Here is an 18,550-nt window from a genome sequence, read left to right on the forward strand (position 1 = left end):
CAGTATACACATTTAACAGCCCAATACCTACAAAAAAGTCTCTACGTGCAAAATCTGAAAACCAACAGGAAGTCAGATATCTTTCTTTGCTAAAGTGTTGCAAATTTTCCCATTTCCAGACGTTGTACTTTAATCAACTCCGCATAGAGATTTAATCAGATCAACATTTTTGGTCAGTCTAATCTAAAGGCCATACTGACACACAATGTCAAGACACATCTACATGGCAATATTCAGTTATAGTCAAAGCGCCACCTGCTGGAAGCAGCCAATTGCATGCTTTACACTGTAATGCACATCATGCAACACTTGACTAAGTGCTAATGTATGATATTTACGCCACGAAACAGGAAGTTGTTGTAACTCAGGCATACAATGACCAATATGCCCCAAACTTCACATGTTTGATAATAGTCCTGACCTGAAGACTAGGGTTGGGAACCGAGAACCGGTTCTTATGCAGAACCGAAACTGATTTTTGAAAAATACCAGAACCGCGCGAAAGTCCTAAGTTTCGGTTCCGAAAACGGTTCTGGTGCAATGTGTGTGCGAAGCGCTGGAAGCGTATCCTTTAATAGCGAGTGACAGCCAGTGTTGCCAAGTCCGTGGTTTTCCCGCGGAATCTTAAACACTGTTGCCGCGGGCTGTGTTTCATGTCCGCGGGTTGAATCGATTGTGCGGGATTTGTTGTGAAAACCTGGCAACCCTGGCTCACCTCATCATGAATATTAATTACGTTGCCTGCCGCTTCCAGGAGTGCAACGCAGTTCAGCCTGAAAGCCCTCGCGCTACACATTTATGGTTTTGCGTCAGATATTTTCTCGTTGACCACCAGCATGGCGAAGAGAAAGTCCCAAGTATGGATTAATGGATTAATTTCCAAAGAATTAATGATAATGAAGCAAAATGTAACACATGTGAAAAGTTAATAACATGCAAAGGAGGCTGCACTAGCAATTTGACAAAACATTTGCTACAGCACAGATTGCCACAGGGCTTACCAGATTTATAGTGAAAGACCTATATATATATATATATTTATATTTGTCAACCGTTGAGTCACCATTGTTTAGGTAAGGGTTTAGGCACAATTACCTTTTGTAATGCTGAATTGCAATTTATTATTTACAAGTTCACTGAATAACTGAATTACTATTAAATTAATATACAACTAATTAATAAATATAACTAATAAATATAATTTATAACTTGGTTTTATTCAGAGACAGAGAGATAAAATGTAATAAGACAATTTCAGAGGTGTTCATTTGAAAAAAAATGTGTTGCAAGAATGGCTTAATTAATACTGTAATATATGTACAGTACAGGACTTTTTTGACATTGCCAACCTGTAAATTAATTTTAGAGCAAGTAATAAACACAAAATGGATTGTTTGAGTTGTGTTTTGTGCCTTTTTCCTTTACCACTATTTGTTTAATAATTTTAATGGAACCGGAATCGGAACCGGAATCGTTAGGCGGAACCGGAACCAGAACCGGAACCGGAAAATTTCTCACGATTCCCAACCCTACTGAAGACTCTACATGGCAATATTCAGTTATAGTCGAAGCGCGACCTGCAGGCAGAAGGAAGTGTGGCACATTGAAGTGAGTTAGCCATATTTCTCCTATATTGACCCGCTTAACTGCATGTCGCCCACTATTCACTGTTTTCCTGAGGCCACCGGGTGGCGGTGCATGTGCGAGGGCCCTTTCATCGCTGCTAGCAGCTTTAATTATTACACATGTAACTGTATAGTATTATAGTGAGTAAAAAACATAAAAGATGCAATGTAATAGAAACTAAATTTACCTAATAATAATTAACACATATGTATAGTATTCATTTTACACAATATTAATGGGGTCTTTATATTTATAAATATATATAGTTGTTTTTTAATTGTAGAATGGGTGTCCGTCTATGATTATCATATTTGAGTGTTTATGGGATCCAAAAGATTAACAAAAAAGCTAAAAATAACCTCATTTATTTGATATTATATCTGTATACGATATGGAATTAAATATGCAACATAATGTGGTAATGTGTAGCATACTAATATATGAAATGTTTATTGTTGCATAGTATTTTTAAGAAAAGCAATGTTTTAGTGCATTATCATAACCAGAGGTACCTGTAGCGCTGCGGCGGTGGTGAAGCAGTACACGGCTCTGCTTAAAACCCCAAACACATTCTGACAGACTCTCTTCACTGGAGCCCAGGCCAATAGACTGTGCTGGAGACTGAAGAGGACCAGAAGGAAAACATCCACAGCGACAGCCTTCAGAACCACCCCGTCCCGCAGAGCCACAGACCAGGGCACAGAGTCTGAGAGAAAAAACAGACAGAGAACTAAAAATGTATTCCGCCCAACGTGGGGCTCGAACCCACGACCCTGAGATTAAGAGTCTCATGCTCTACCGACTGAGCTAGCCGGGCTGTACGCAACTGACGCACGCATTCCTTTATGACGACATGACGTACATGCGTGCGTATCCTTTCATTTGTTTTCATTCAAATATCAAACTTAATTCTTTGGAAATGCTCACAGATTGTTTAACTGTACTTTTAGTCTACCAGTAAATTAAATATACACATCTTTTTTTTTTACATTATTCAGCTCAAGCTACCGAGAAAGTAAAAACTTGGAACAGCACTAAAACGTAATGAACATTACAAAGCGAATTTACGTCTATTCGTAACAAAAAGTATTTGCATTGACATATTTATGTGCACATGTGTTCAGAAACAATAACATTTGTGTGTAGCTCTTTTTTTGTAAACTTTGAAAGCGCGCTCCCTTACCTCGACACGGAGGCGCGGCCCCGCTCAGGTTATGATAGATGGCACGAAACGACACGAAGCGAACAAAGTCTGCACCGGTCACAAACACAAACACGAAGGTGATTAAAGCTGAAACACAGAGAAAACAGTCGCGAAAAGTCACCGACGCCATGATTGATAATATTTATATTTCCAACGGACAGCACGAAACTTCCGGGCGGGGCGGGGCCCTGCAGTGACGCGGTTGACCACCGGGTGGCGCAATTGTGTGTGATTTTTATTTTATTTTGTCCTATAAGAACAAATGTTTCAATTTAATTCTCTGCAAATGCTGTACATAATAAACATCTCTAAATATGTCACAATTGAGCTGTAAACACACACACACTTTTCTTAAAGAAGCCTTTTCATTATATTCCCCTATTTATTTAAAACAAGATTTTACGTTTTACTAATGATTTCTTTCTATTAGCTTGTGTGTACTGTGTATACAGTATCTATAGCATAGTATACATGGCATATTATTAGTATGGTTTGATTTATCGTCCTTTTAGTGTCCGCGATGGTCAGTTTGTTATAACTTCGTCTTTTGTGGTTTTACTAGCATTGCACGACATTATGGGAAACCTTTTTTTCTGAACAGAAAAGGCAGAAAACACGATTAAAAACTTACTGCCCAGAGCGGGGCTCGAACCCGCGACCCTGCGATTAAGACTCTCTCCCGACTCCGGCTTGTGCGACTGGCTCACGGCGGCCAATCAGCGCGAGCAATTCCATCTTTTCTGGGCAAATGGCGTTGTCAGGCTTCATCTTTGTGAGAATTCCTCGGCCAAATATGATTTAACGACAATTAGTCACATCCTTTTACTGTCATTAGTCAGTTTGCATAGCCTATTTTGTGGTTTAGTTGAGTCATCATAACACAGTCAGTCAGGAAATCATTATTCTGCATTGCACGACAGTGAAACCTTTCTTTCTCTGAAAGTGTGAGGATCTGACATTGACACGTTTGAAGAGGTTGAGCATTGGGTTATGATCATGCACATAAAAACATTATTTCAGCTGTGTATATGATCAGATCAGACATCAGTTAAGAAGCTTTATGTGCCACAGAAGAGATTAACATTTTTATTTACTCTTGAAAACAGCTTATATGTACATATTAATGCTCCTTTACATAAATATACAAAGTCTAAAGGTATAGCCAGACACAATGTGCATTTTTAACACCAGTCCTGCTGGTATAATGATATTAATGCATGTTTCTCTGAAGTGAAAGTACACCTAAACAACAGGAAAAGAATCTGACACACAGTTCTCTGATTTAATGTGTGTTTTCCTACAGTGATGCTGATTTAACTGGTAGGGATATATGAGTTAGACACTAAAATAAAGCACATAAATGCATCATTTGGCTGATTTGTGTCTCATCAGAGATGAGCGTTTGGCTTCTTTCCATCCTTTCTGCCAGCCGTGATGGTGAATGATTCCTCCTGCGATGACTGTAGCCAGAAAAAACACAAACACAGCCAGACCAACACCACCGAACATCAGCACACGCTCCATCACGGTCACCTCGTCTACACACAGACACACAGACAGACAGACAGACAGCATTTTGCAGGACGAGAGACACTCAAATGTATGCTTTGCAAATCAGAGCTGTGAGAATCACAAATAACATCTGCTCTTACCAGTGACCTCAACATCTTCTGGCGGTTCTGTGACAGAATTATCTCTGTTTGCAAGCTTATCTGGAAATAATTAAAATATATGAGCACTTTATCACACACACTGAGTGAAAGAGGTCAGATCACTAGCATTATAAGTCGCCCGTACTAACCCTGAATCTCCAGTCTGATGGGATTCTCAAAGTCCAGCCCTGAAGACACAGACTTGGTTCCACAGAAATAAAGGCCCGAATCTGACTCTGATACTCCAGAGATAAGTAAATTGACTGTGTTGATCCCCACATCTGCATTAACCTCCAGACGACTCGGGCTGTGATTGTACGTGACGAGCAGTTTTCGTCCGGCCGTGCTGCTGGTTTTTGCAGATATTAGTTGTGTTAGTTGTTGATGATGCTGGTGAAACCAGGCGATTTCATATCTGTCCGTCATGTTGCACCTCAGACTGACGCTTTCGCTCGGCTGGACTCTCAGCAGATTCACTTCATCTGTGGGGAAAATATGATAAACCAGTTCACTGAAATAGGTTAAAATGGTGAGTAAAGTGCAAGTTTTAAAGAGTATTCTTACCACTGCTGATTACTTGCATAATCCAGGAAGATAAAACACAGAGGAAAATGCCTTTCTCCATTTTGTGTGTCGATCAAACGCACAGGTTTCTGAACAATGCTCTAAAACCACACAGAGTTTCCACTTCCTTTCACCGCTGTATTGTTTCGTCACATCTGCTTCAATCTTTGATGTGCGGTTACATAATGTGTGTGTTGTAGTCAAATCATGAAAAACTAAAGGGGTGGTTGATTATGATCTCACTTTTTAACTTTAGCTAGTGTGTAATGTTGCTGTTTGAGCATACGACGCTCAAAGTTCATTTAGATACACTGATGTTGGGCTCTCAGTCTCCGCTCTAATTCATCCCAAAGGGGTTCTATCGGGTCGAGGACTCAAGTTCCTCCACACCAAACTCGCTCATCCATGTCTTTATGGAGACGCTTTGTGCACTGGTCAGTCATGCTGGGACAGGAAGGGGCCGTCCCCAAACTGTTCCCACAAAGTTGGCTGCATGAAATTGTCCAAAATGTCTTGGTGACGCATTAAGAGTTCCTTTCACTGGAACTAAGGGGCCAAGCCTAACCCCATAATCCCCCCTCCACCAAACTTTACACTTGGCACAATGCAGTCAGGCAAGTCCTGTTCTCCTGCTCCGAGCTCTTGACTCTGCAGAAAGTTGGCGACTTCTGTGACCCTCAGCATGTGCTGACCCCGCTCTTTGTGGCTGAGTTGCTTCCACTTTGTTATAACACCACTAACAGTTGAGCGTGGAATATTTAGTAGTGAGGAAATATCCCGAATGGACTTATTGCACAGGTGTCCACCTTGAGTTCTCTGAGCTCCTGAGAGCGGCCCATTCTCTCACTAATGTGTGTAGAAGCGAACACACACACACACACACACACACACACACACACACACACACACACACACACACACACACACACACACACACACACACACACACACACACACACACACACACACACACACACACACACACACACACACACACACACACACACACACACACACACACACACACACACACACACACACACACACACACACACACACTCCTGAGAGCAGCCCATTCTCTCACTGATGTGTGTAGAAGGTAATGCACACCCAAAAGTCGAGTCAGTAATTCCTTACATCAAATCTATAGGATAAATGATCGAGGCTCTACTCAAAGCTTCCTTCATATTTGGCATCTTTTATTAAACCTGAATTTGAAATCCAACTGTAAATATACAAATCTGACATACATTAACATTTGTCACATCTGTAGGGTGTACATCACAGATCCAGGTATTATTACAGTACAATGACCTGATGCATAGTTCAAGGAAGAAAAGTAAATAGAAAAGTAAAATATAAAACATTGCATCACTAGGCCCATTTTAGGAGGGATTTAGCCGCCCTAAATTTCCACCCAGGCCCCCTAAAAATGTGCGATTAGCTCCGTAATATGTACGATAATTTGTGATTGCCTCATTCCCCTTTAAAACTCATATTGAACTGACGGCAGGATGCGGCTCATCCCGCAGTTTACATAATGTGGGAGAAATCCAAGATGATTTCCCATCCAGCAGAAAATCTGGGCTTATTTATTTCATGAATTGTATGAGACTTGCTATACTTCATACTTCAGTGCAAAACATTAAAACAATTTGTTCTAATATTCATTGTATAATAAATCCAAAAGCAAAACACGTGAAAAGAACTATAAAAGGGAGTGAAAATTGCCTCTGCTGCCATCTACTGGTTATAGTGGTCATTTCATGTCATTTTTATGTTAAAAATGTGTTTGTTTTCCACCAGGTGACAGAAATCCTCCACTAAAACATCTCCATCAATGAAAATAATAAATGTAGATCTTTTTAAAGTTAATTTTACTGCACAAACAAAGAGTTGAAATAATAATAGTGTTTAAAGCATTACATGTGTTGAAAAAAATATATTTTACCCACATATTGCCAATCAAGACAATGTAGACAATTACAGTAATATAAAGATGTTCTACACTCTTAATGAATATTAATTAATATTAGCTGGTTATTTAAAATTATCAGAAATTAATTCAATATTCTGGTATTGATTTCATAGAACCTACTGCATTGTTCATGCCTATCCTAGTATACAATCAATATATATATACAAAAAGAGCCCCCTGATATTGATATTGATATTGATATTGATATTGCCCTCCAGATTTTGAAATCCTAGAATCGCCCCTGGTAGCCACTGAGGTTACTACACATGTACTGGAGTCATTCAACTCCAGTAAATCAGAAAAGTAAAGCTATAGCAGTGCAAAAAGTGCTAGTGCAACATGAGCACAGGACATAAAAGATATAAAAATAGAAGATTTGGAATAAAAACAGGTGCTTTCACATTTGGTCTGAAACAGAGTTTGATTGCTCCTCCTGGCTCAGCTGGATTGTGTTCACATTTTGTGGGTCAGAAGTGTGAAATGTTTGCATGATCCCAGAGGCAGACCCAATGCTGGAGAAGTGGTCAAACCGATCGCATCGCTTGCCTCGCTTTCGAACCCTTGTTTTGTTTCTAAGCATCAACACAGAATGGCACTTACATCTACAGCTGCCGTCAATGAGCTGCCAAAAATCACATTCAATTATAAAATTATTCATTTAAAGCTGCTCAACACACACATATTATATAAACACAAACTTTTATGTTAGATGCGATAACCCTAACCCTATCAATTTGACAATATATATATATATATATATATATATATATATATATATATATATATATATATATATATATATATATATATATATATATATATATACAGTTTGGAAACTTTACTATTTTTAATGTTTTTGAAAGACGTATCTTGTGCTCATCAAGCCTGCATTGATTTGATCAGAAGTACAGAAAAAATATTATTACAATTTAAAATAAAGGTTAAAAGTAGTCTTTACTATCGCCTTTTTATTAATTGCTGAATACATTTCTTTTAAAAAAAAGAACTGACCCCACACTATTGAACAGTAGTGTATATTGTTACCAAATATTTCTATTATAAATAAATAATTTTTTTAACTTTCTATCCTGAAAAAAGTATCACATATTAAAAAAAAATATTAAGCAGCACAACTGTTTCCAACATTAATAATAAATAAGCATAACGGCTGGTGAGCCTTGCATCATAGAGATAAATAATATTTTATAGTATATTAAAGCTGCACTGTGTAAGTTTTCCGTCCACTAGAGGTCGCCTGTTCAAAACAAAGGCGTAGTTTGATGACGGCACGTTTGAGCACAGAATCCTGGGACATGTGGTCTTCACCTCACAGCAGGTGGTAAAGAATCGGGATAGGACTCGGGATAGAAATCATGTTCATGGATGTGCTTATTCACACCAGGACGATTTTCGAGCGTGTTTATCGTCAACGTTTAACAGCTCGTGACTAAAAAAAGGGCGCCAATGTGAGTGTGCACACCGACGCGCAAAACGCCAGGTGTAAAAGCGTCATTTAAAAAAAACGCCTTGCGTTTTAAAAACGTTTAAAAACTGTCCGACCATAGAGATCGGCGCTTTTGTTCACGTGCCTGGAGCTGCTGAAGTGACAGTAAAACACCACTTGGTGGCGCTCAAGCACAAAACGCTCTTGCCGAGCACACGTTGATACGACGAAGAAGTAGTAAGTAGACAAAGAAGAAGATGAGCTGCTAATGCTGCTTGCCAGTTAGCATTAAGTGTGTGAATGGTTTTGACCATAATGACTGCGTTTCAGACAGACTTCTTAGGCAGTGTAATAGGGCTGCACAATATATCGAAATTATCGAAATATCGCAATATGCATATCGCAAGGACACGCAATATCTGAATGATTTTAATAGGCTACTTCAATATTGTGAAATTTGTTTGTTTTAGGTCAACTCAAATAGCAGAGAATAGACTGGGCACACGACTGTTACTTATGTGGCTTGCTTGACGTTAAAAAGAGTTATTAAACGCAATAACTTGCAAAAAACAACTCCTTGCAGTCTCGCGCTGTCTGACACACACAATTAAATGTGCGCACAAACCATTATTTTTTTCTTGTTTTGTTACACATCCGAACTGTCAATTCTTTCTTTTCCCAGAAAGAATGTAAAACACATAAATGTCAGTTTTTAAATACATTTTTAAAAATATAATTTAAATAGATTTTACACACTTAACGCAGTATCAATATCGCATTATTTAACAAGGATATCGCATATCGCATTTTTCTTCAAAATCGCACAGCCCTACAGTGTATGCGTTTAATGATCTACAGCAAAATAGAGAAAGCTTTAGTGAGAACAAAACAAATATTGAGTAGTAGAAAAAGTAGAAAATGTTGGTAAAAAACGTACATTTACACACAAACTGACCAGCAAACGCAACTTTCGGACGGCATCTTTTTTTCCAGCTCAACTGCCACAGAATGGAACGCACAGGATTGTGGGATATCAAAGGCAGCGAAGGATACTAATATGCTGCCTTCAGAACTCGATCAGATCTCAGGAGACAGGAAGTGAAGCTAACATTAGATTCGGACGGGCCTTGGTGCCTTCCTGCCTTGAAATGTGTCCTCCGAAGGCAGCATTTTCCAGGTTTCGGACGCAACCTCTGTCTCTCTTCTTCTTCCAGAATAAAACCGCAAACCGAGGGGAATGCGGATATGATGTAATCGATAGGCCACGCCCACACACGTCCCGGTAAAAGAGCATCTCACCATTTACAAATAGTTGGGAACATTTGGGATATTGTAAGTACTGAACAAAATATATAACACTGGCCTAGTGGTTTTACTGAAAAAATGTTACATAGTGCACCTTTAAAATAAAAAAAAACATGATTTTAAGTTGTAATAATACTTCATAATATTACATTTTTTTCTGTATTTTTGATCAAATCAATGCAGGTTTGATGAGCAGAAGAGACTTATTTCAAAAACATTAAAAATAGTAATGTTTCCAAACTTTCGAGCGGTACTGTATTTATATATACATATCTAATTTTGGACGTTTGTGTTCAGAATATGGGCGGGAAATCGTACCGAAGTTGACATTATGCGTATGCGGACCACGTTTTTAATTTTTAAGTGGACTGAGGTACGGTTCATCGAAACAAACCTGTGTGTGCACCAAAAGTGCTAGTGTGCAAGAGTTTACAGTAGAAGAACACCTGAGAAGTCTGAGAGAAGTCCAGTAGTGAGTTCTGTAGTCAGTCTTGAGCTGGTCTGAGGTCAGTGTGTGATCTGATGAAATGGCATCTAATTAAAAAAAAACTGAAAGCGAACAGCAGATGATCATCAGGATCAGGAGTGTGTTGGATGAGTTCCTGTCAGCACCATCACCTGGGGAGGGAAATAAACACACACATCTTTGCATGAATTCCTGCTCCAGTTCTGGGAGAAAACATTTCTAATAAATACAAACTTTAGGTGTGTGTAGCTCAAGAATCAAGCCTTCTTTAGTTTACTTACCTACATTGCTTTCTTTTTGTAATTTCTCTGTATCACACTCTGTGGAAAAGTTGGAGAGGGTGAGCCATACAATCATTCATTCAGTATAGAATTACATTTTTAAAACTAGTAAAAGTTAAGTGTTTTTGGACAAACTTTGATGTTGGCTTGACAAAGCTGTATGAAAGTTTGATAAGCTAAAGAGACATTGTTAGCATGTTTTGCTTACATGTTTTAACTGGTTGCTAGCATTGACTTAAGATAACACAAATTAACATGTTGATAGCCTGTTTTAGCATGAATTAGCATGTTTTAACATTGCTAACATTAATTAGCGTTTTGTTAGCATTGGATTACCATGTTGCTAACATTATCTAGCATGTTGTTAACATGATTTAAAATTGCAAATGTGAATTACCAGATTTGAACACTTTGTTAACATGATTTAAAATCTTGCTAGCGTGGTTTAGCATGTTGCTAGCCAGAATTAGCATGTTGCTGGCATGAATTTGCATGTTAGTGACATAATTTAGAATGTTGGCATTAATTTGTATGTTGCTGGCATTAATTGACACTTGTTTCAGCACATTGCTAGCATGAATTAGCATGTTGTTAGCATTAATTAGCTAAAATGCTAACATGAATTACCAGGTTTGAACACTTTGTTAACATGATTTAAAATGTTGTTAGCATGTTTTAGCAAGTTGCTAGCTTGAATTAACATTTTGTTAACATTATCTTAGCATGAAATAGCATTTTGCTTACATGATTTAGCATTGCTAATGTGCATTACCAGATTTTAACACTTTGTTAACATGCTGGCATGTTGGTAACATGATTTAGCACAAATTACAGTAGCATGTTGTTAACATGTTTTACCATTGTTAGCATTAATTAGCATTTTACTAACATGATTTAACGTTAAAGCAAATGACCAGATTTAAACACTTTGTTAACATGATATAAAATGTTACATGTTTTAGCAAGTTTGCTAATGTGAATTAGCGTGTTGTTAACAATATAATGAGCATGTTGGTAACGTGATTTTGCATGTTTTAACATGCATTAATTAACACTTGTTTTAGCACATTGCTAGCATGAATTAACATGTTGATAGCATTATCTAGCATTTTGCTAACATGTTTTAGCATTTTGTTCACATGAATTTGCATGTTGCTAGCATGATTTAACATTGCTAATGTGAATTACCAGATTTTAACGCTTTGTTAACATAATTTAAAATGTTGCTAACATGTTTATCATTTTTAAAATTAGCTTGTTGGTAGCAAGAATTAGCATGTTGGTGGCACGAATTTGCATGTTGGTAGCATGATTTAGCATTTTGGATGAATTAGCATGTTGCTAACATGAATTAGCATGTCCTAAGCTAGTTGCTAGTTTTTTCCAGTGATAGATACATAGTAGATGAAGCTTATTAGAGTTCTTTGAATAAAGTTTTGGCCCCCTTAATATGGGATTTTTATGATTTTTAATCGTATTTTTAGGAAAACCATAAGTCGGATCGGTTTGAAAAGATATAGCACACTAAGTCAGACCTTTTTGAAGCTCACTGAGGAGATACTGTTAAATTTTGGCTCAGAAGAAGAACAATACATTTAAATAGTAGATCATTATATTGTCTTTGTCAAGCCAACATAATTACTTTAAAGGAACAGTTCACCCAAAAATTCTGTGAGCATTCAGTGACTGGTTCACGCATGTCATGTGACTGTTTTAAAGGTGCCCTGCCACACAAAAGACATAAGCGGAGAAATCAGGCCATTTACAAAAGCTGCTCAGTCTGACGTGGTGTTGCCTGAGCTCATTACTATTCATGAGCTCGTCCAGTTGAGACCACGCCCACAGAATTCGTCTAGCTCAGTGACAATTTTCCTATACAGCAAAATGGCTGAACGTCATATATGGCAATATACCTGAAGAAGCTTTTCTGCAGCGATTCCAGACGAGAGTAAACAAAGTTTACTGCAATTAGTTAAGTGCAATTAGTTGTTGCGCTGGGTAAAGGATGCTGATAGCCAGGCTCTCATTGGCTAGCTGTTAGCCAATCAGAGCCAAGCAGCTTAGCTCGTTGAATATTAATGAGAACTGGTCTTCCTGCAGGCTTTCTCTACCACAATCGCTTGAAACAAGATAACCAAGGCATTTTTTCCACTCAAAATGTTACAAAGTCCATTGGAGAACTTCAGACATTACTACAAAAGTAATGAAATACGTGTGGCAGGGCACCTTTAAATATGTGACTGTGAATGTGACGTGAAAGCAATGGCAGAGAGGAAGATTGTCAGTCGATATTGACCTTTTGTTCCTCACACAAAGCTATCACATGACTTTATTGGAATGGAATTGAAATTAAATGTTTCATTTTTGAGTGAACTACTTCTTCAAAACATGGCTTAGATCAATTATGACCCTACCAGGCTTTAATGCTTTTTCTTCGTAGAGTTTCTTAGGCACTGGATTATTTTCATCAGCATACATTCTTAATGTGAACTGTGTGCCCTGCTGTAAACATTTCGGCACGACCACAGCACAGCGTCCGTCTTCCTTCAATAAAGTGGAGACGGGATATATTCCATCATGAACTTCATCTGACTGATGCTCCACTCGAACATGAACACTCTTCCGTTGCTTTAGCTCAGGTGCTCCATCACAGGACAGAGAACACCGGCAGTCGGACCTCTTCTGTAGAGGAGCAGAACCTGAGGACGGAAACAATATTAATGTGTTTTCTTTAAGAAAATCCTGAGAATTAATAACAGAGCAGGGATATAGTACTCACTTCCAAATGTAAAAATCTTCAGCAGCACGAACACCACGATTGACAGCAAAATCAGTCCACCTGATGTGAAACACAAAATGGCGGATTACACTTTATAAAAACTACACGCCATGAAGCATTAGTTAAGCATTAGTAAATCGTTAATTCATCATTTATGCATGAATAGACATTAATAGGCAGTTTATAAATACAGCTATAAATGCTTTATTCTTGATTTATAAGCATGTTTAATAATTGTATTTTCATACTTTATAAATGATCAATTTATCATTTCTAAATTAAGTATTACTATTTTTAGGAGTTGTCAGTGGTTCATCAGATCCTTTAGAAAGTGTAAGTAAACTATTGAAATATACATTTATACATATTATTTAGACATAATAGTTAATAAATGCTTTATTATCATGTATTCCTACTGTAATTCATGATTAATTCAGGTGGTTATAAAACATTTAGTAGTTGTCAGTGAACTATTTCTGTGAGCTCATCTAAAGTGAGGACTATTTATGCCTCGTAAAGCTTTTACAAAGGAGATATAAAGGCTCAGTTTATTTCTGAGCCTTTATATAAAGGCTATATACAGTACTGGGTGTATGATAGGGCCCAAATAGTTCATTTTCTACTCAAAATGATACATTCATACTCAAAAACGACCCATTGAATGTTACTGTCACTGTGTATTGTGTACCAAGTACTGAGGTCTGTGTGTTACGGTGGCACGTTACTACTATTATGCACTGTAAACCTGAATAAGTTGGCAGAACTCAAAAAAATTGAGGCAATCTTTTTTAAGTTAAGAAATGTAAAGTTTAAGTAAGCAGAACTTGCAGATTTTTATTTTGTACTCATACATTTTAATTGCTCTTAATTTCAAATATTTGAGTATACGCCAATTTATAAAAAAAATTTTAGTAGTGGAAACTTGACTAGTTTTAACTAGTTAATTCAATAAATACTACATTGCTAACTGGTAACACAATGCTTTGGTGGCATTAGCATAGCACTTGCTGACCATGATGGAAAACCCCCAAAAAACCCAACAGAACATGCAGAACAGAAACTCTTCTAAACCACATAACAAAACATTAAGCACTATTAAATCGCCACCGTAAGATTCATCTTGCACAAAAGACATAATATAACATTAAATTTTGGCATTTACTGTCCCTTTTGAGTGTCATGGCAAAGCATGCTGGGAAATAGAAATCCCAGCCCAGTTTCGGTTAAATTTAAGTTTGTCTAAATTAAAAGAAACACGTTCATAAAACTCAAAACAATGAAACAGTTCAGATTTACTTAAAATGTGTCAGTTTTGAGAACTCAAAAGAAAAAGAGAGTTCTAAATATCAAAAGTGACAGTATAGACATGTATAATGCTGCAAAACTTTATATTTCAGATAAATGCTGTTCTTTTGAACGTTCTACTCATTAAAGGGATAGTTCATCCAAAAATGAAAATTAGCCCATGATTTACTCTCCCTCAAGTTATCCTAGGTGTGTGTGACATTCTTCTTTCAGATGAATAAAATCTGAGTTATATTACAGAAGTCCAGGCTAATCCAAGCATTAGAACTTGATTTATAGTTGCTCTGTTTTTGAAGTCCATAAAAAGTGCATCTGTCCATCATATAACTGCTCCACGCGACTCTGGGGTGTTAATAAAGGCCTTCTGAAGCAAATTGACGCGTTTGTGTAAGAAAAATATCCATATTTAAAACTTTATCAAGTAAACTTTCGGCTGACCGCCTTCTGTGGAAAAGTGTTGAATGTTGAAAGTGAAACTCAAGATGCGTACACTCAAAAAAATGAACTTTCACTGTTGTTAGTTGCACTCAAATCATCCTTGTTCACATTACTTAAAACACTCATGTAACGCAACGAGGACGCAACTCTTACTCTTGTAAATCAAATAGCTAAACATTTGCAACAACCAAAGTCACTTGCTCGGGTTCTTTTTATTGATTTTACTTCTGCTTTTAATACTATGCAAACTGATATTCTTTTAGAACAACTTCATAGGATGAATGTGAACGGGGGGCTCATTCACTGGATTAGAAGTTTCTTAACTGACCGCCCTCAGAGAGTCTTAATGAATGGGGTCTACTCGATGAGCTTGTTATAAATACTGGAGCACCACAAGGCTGCGTGTTGTCACCATTGTTGTTTTCAATTTATATAAATGATATGACTGTGCACAGCACCAATGTTAGTTTACTTAAATATTCTGATGACATGGCTCTGGTAGGACTTCTCACAGAAAATAATGCAGCACATGAGGAAGCTTATTTTAGCCAAGTCACTTTATTGCAGGATTGGTGTCAAACTGTTAAATGGGAAATTAACGTGACTAAAACAAAAGAACTTATAATACAAACGAAACCGAGAGGGGCCAGTAACATCAACCCTGTTGTACTTAACAGCCAGCCTGTGGAAGTAGTTGAACATTTTAAGTACTTGGGTACAATCATTGACTGTACTTTAAGTTTTAATGTTAACTCAGAGAGTATTTTTAAGAGAGCCAATCAGCGACTGTTTTTAATTAGAAAACTGAGGAGTTTCAGGGTCAGTCAGCATATTCTGGAGATGGCATATAGGGGCCTTGTAGAAAGTATTTTACAGTTTAATATAACAGCTTGGTATGGTAACCTGAATGTGAGAGATAAAAACAAGCTTTCTAAAATTGTTAATACGGCAGGGAAGGTGATTGGCAAGTCACAGAGGCAGCTTGGGGATGTATTTGACAAGGCGGTACTCAGGAAGGCCCGACAGATATCAACAGACACCTTACACCCACTAAACTCAGAGTTTGAATTGCTTCCATCTGGCCGTAGATTCAGGGTCCCAAGAGCGAGCAGGAACATCTATAAGAAATCTTTTATTCCCCATGCCATACAGGAACTTAATCTAAACTGAAATTGTTCTAAAATGTAGGCTATTTATTGTAGATCGAAATTGATCTTATTTCAATCAGCTGCGCTGTTTTCCTTTTTCCTTTTTCTGTTGTTGTATGTTGATAGTGGTAGTACTGTACTCTTGTTGGTGTCATTGATGTATTTATGTTCGGAGAAGTCGAAGACAAATTTCCACTAAGGTGGACAATAAAGTCGAATGAATGAATGAATAACTAAATTTACTTGGATTTACTAAGTTGTTTCTACTAAAAATATTGTCAGCTTTACTTAATAAGTGTTTGTTCTGTCAACTTAACATTGCTGAGTGAAACGAACAAACTGGGCAGTGGATCTGTAGTTCCCAGAATGCTTTGCAAGGGACTGCATTAGGTGAGTAAATCTAGGGATTAAAGTGATATTTAGCTTTTTCAGTAAAGGGAAAGATGTTGTTAGTTTATGTTAGTGTTATGTGAAGTTATGTTGCACATTTAGAGGAGTTTGTGTAATTTTGTGCTTACCATTATGCAGAAGAGTGCCTGTGGCCAAAATTTATTGGATGGACTTCCTGTTCTCAAATAAGTTATTTTTGAATTTTGTTTCTAAAAATATGCTTTTTGTTATGTTTAATAGTTTTCCACTTACACTTGTAGAGCAAGTAGTTAATTTAATAAGGTAAATCAAACCAATAAATGTGTTCACTTAACATAAGAAACTTTTATAAATTTAACATAACATTATTAAGTAAATTGCACATACAAATATTATGTGACAGTGACTAATTCAAATGGTTTGTATTTACTTAAAGAAATGTTGTCAGCTTTACTTAAAGAAATGTTGTCAGCTTGACTTTCTTTTGTTCATATACTGTAACTAAATTGTTATTTGTAAAAATGACTCAATATAGTTGTGTGGAACCACTTGACGCAGCTTTTTTAAGTAAATTCAACAAATAATTTTTTTGAGTGTGCGTGACGTCATGACGAGCGGACCTGGTCGCGTTAGTCTTTCGATCGACAGAGGACCTTTCAACACTTTTTCCATAAATTGAACAGGGAAGGCGGTCGGCCGAAAGTTTACTTGATAAAGTTTTAAATATGGATATTTTTCTTACACAAACGCGTCGATTCACTTCAGAAGGCCTTTATTAACACCTCAGAGCCGTGTGGAGCAGTTATATGACGGACAGATGTACTTTTTATGGACTTCAAAAACAGAGCAACTATTACTGCTATTATAATGCTTGGATTAGCCTGGACTTTTGTAATATTATTTGTCTGAAAGAAGAATGTATTAAGTTAATTATGAGCTAATTTTCCTTTTTGGGTGAACTATCCCTTTAAATAATCCTGAATAAATCATAAATCTTTGTTGATCATCAAATCCTCATATGAGAATGATTAGTGAAGGGTCATGTGACACTGAAGACTGGAGTAATGATGATAAATTCAGCTTTGATCACAGGAATAAATCACACTTTACTATATATTCACATAGAGAACAGATGGAGTAATATTTCACAATAATACTGTTTTTGCTGTAGGATTTTGGACCAAATACACTGAAAAAAAAATCAGGTCTCCAATTGAAAATGTTCTATTGACTGATCACATCTAATTTTTTTTAGTTGGCCAAATTGAATTTCTTTTAATTAAATTGCATCAATTCACAGAAATTCAATTTGGCCAACTGAAAAAATTAGATGTGATCAGTCAATAGAACATTTTCAATTGGAGACCTGATTTTTTTTTTTTACAGTGTAAATGAAGCCTTGGTGAGCAGAAGAGACTTCTTTAAAAGCATAAAAAAATCATCAACAAAACATCTGGCATTTGCATGCAAACACACCCTTCAGACGAGCGTCCATCAAATCCTCCTGGATTCTTTGAATTCAAAACCTCAATAGACCCAATACATCTTAGAAATGATGAAAAATGCTGACTCACTCTCTAACTCTTAGCCAATAGCAGTTTGAGTAGAATTGTGTTGGCAAGTTCCGTTTTTGACATTTTGTTGTCAAACAGAAATAAACACAGGAACCGAGCATATATAACCCGAGTGTGTGCGAAATAAAGAAGGACTTACATGTTTTTCTATGTGCTGGCATGTTGATAACGCGGCGTGATTGCGTAATCATGCAATCTCTTCCTGCTTTATCTTGTGTAACACTGTTTTGTGGCTGTCAATAAACGGTGGTGCATTACTGCCACCATCTCGACTGGAGTGTGAAGCACTCAAAGGATCAAGAACAAAACACCCTTACTGAACCTTTGTTAACTTTGCGTCATCTTTTGACAGATATTAATATTTCAAATGAAGACGATGTTAAAAAAGAATGCCCCATCTCTTGGTCAATATATGGT

At 37.1% G+C, this 18,550-nt stretch overlaps 3 protein-coding genes across 3 annotated transcripts in view; all 3 read right to left on the reverse strand.

The window, feature by feature from the left end:
* nrm (nurim) overlaps positions 1-2,960 on the reverse strand; it is a gene marked incomplete at its 5' end in the record, with an annotated part of 8,580 nt that extends 5,620 nt beyond the window's left edge. The window contains 2 exons of the mRNA XM_079828302.1: positions 2,139-2,332; positions 2,810-2,960. Coding sequence (XP_079684428.1) covers positions 2,139-2,332; positions 2,810-2,960 — 345 coding nt within the window. The remainder of the gene's footprint in view (positions 1-2,138; positions 2,333-2,809) is intronic.
* A 930-nt stretch (positions 2,961-3,890) lies between these two features.
* On the reverse strand, positions 3,891-5,175 carry LOC307133584 (uncharacterized protein). Its single transcript, XM_079828688.1, has 4 exons — positions 5,047-5,175; positions 4,632-4,964; positions 4,483-4,542; positions 3,891-4,368 (listed from the first exon to the last, which is right to left on the reverse strand). The coding sequence occupies exons 1-4, from the start codon at positions 5,105-5,107 to the stop codon at positions 4,196-4,198; spliced, it is 627 nt and encodes a 208-aa protein (XP_079684814.1). The 5' UTR covers positions 5,108-5,175; the 3' UTR covers positions 3,891-4,195.
* A 3,941-nt stretch (positions 5,176-9,116) lies between these two features.
* On the reverse strand, positions 9,117-18,345 carry LOC307133549 (uncharacterized protein). The gene is made up of 5 exons (XM_079828631.1): positions 18,273-18,345; positions 13,300-13,359; positions 12,935-13,219; positions 10,521-10,559; positions 9,117-10,391 (listed from the first exon to the last, which is right to left on the reverse strand). The coding sequence occupies exons 1-5, from the start codon at positions 18,322-18,324 to the stop codon at positions 10,312-10,314; spliced, it is 516 nt and encodes a 171-aa protein (XP_079684757.1). The 5' UTR covers positions 18,325-18,345; the 3' UTR covers positions 9,117-10,311.
* Positions 18,346-18,550: the final 205 nt, after the last annotated feature.

The sequence above is a fragment of the Gobio gobio genome, assembly GCF_949357685.1.
Source record: "Gobio gobio genome assembly, chromosome: 11".
NCBI lineage: Eukaryota > Metazoa > Chordata > Actinopteri > Cypriniformes > Gobionidae > Gobio > Gobio gobio.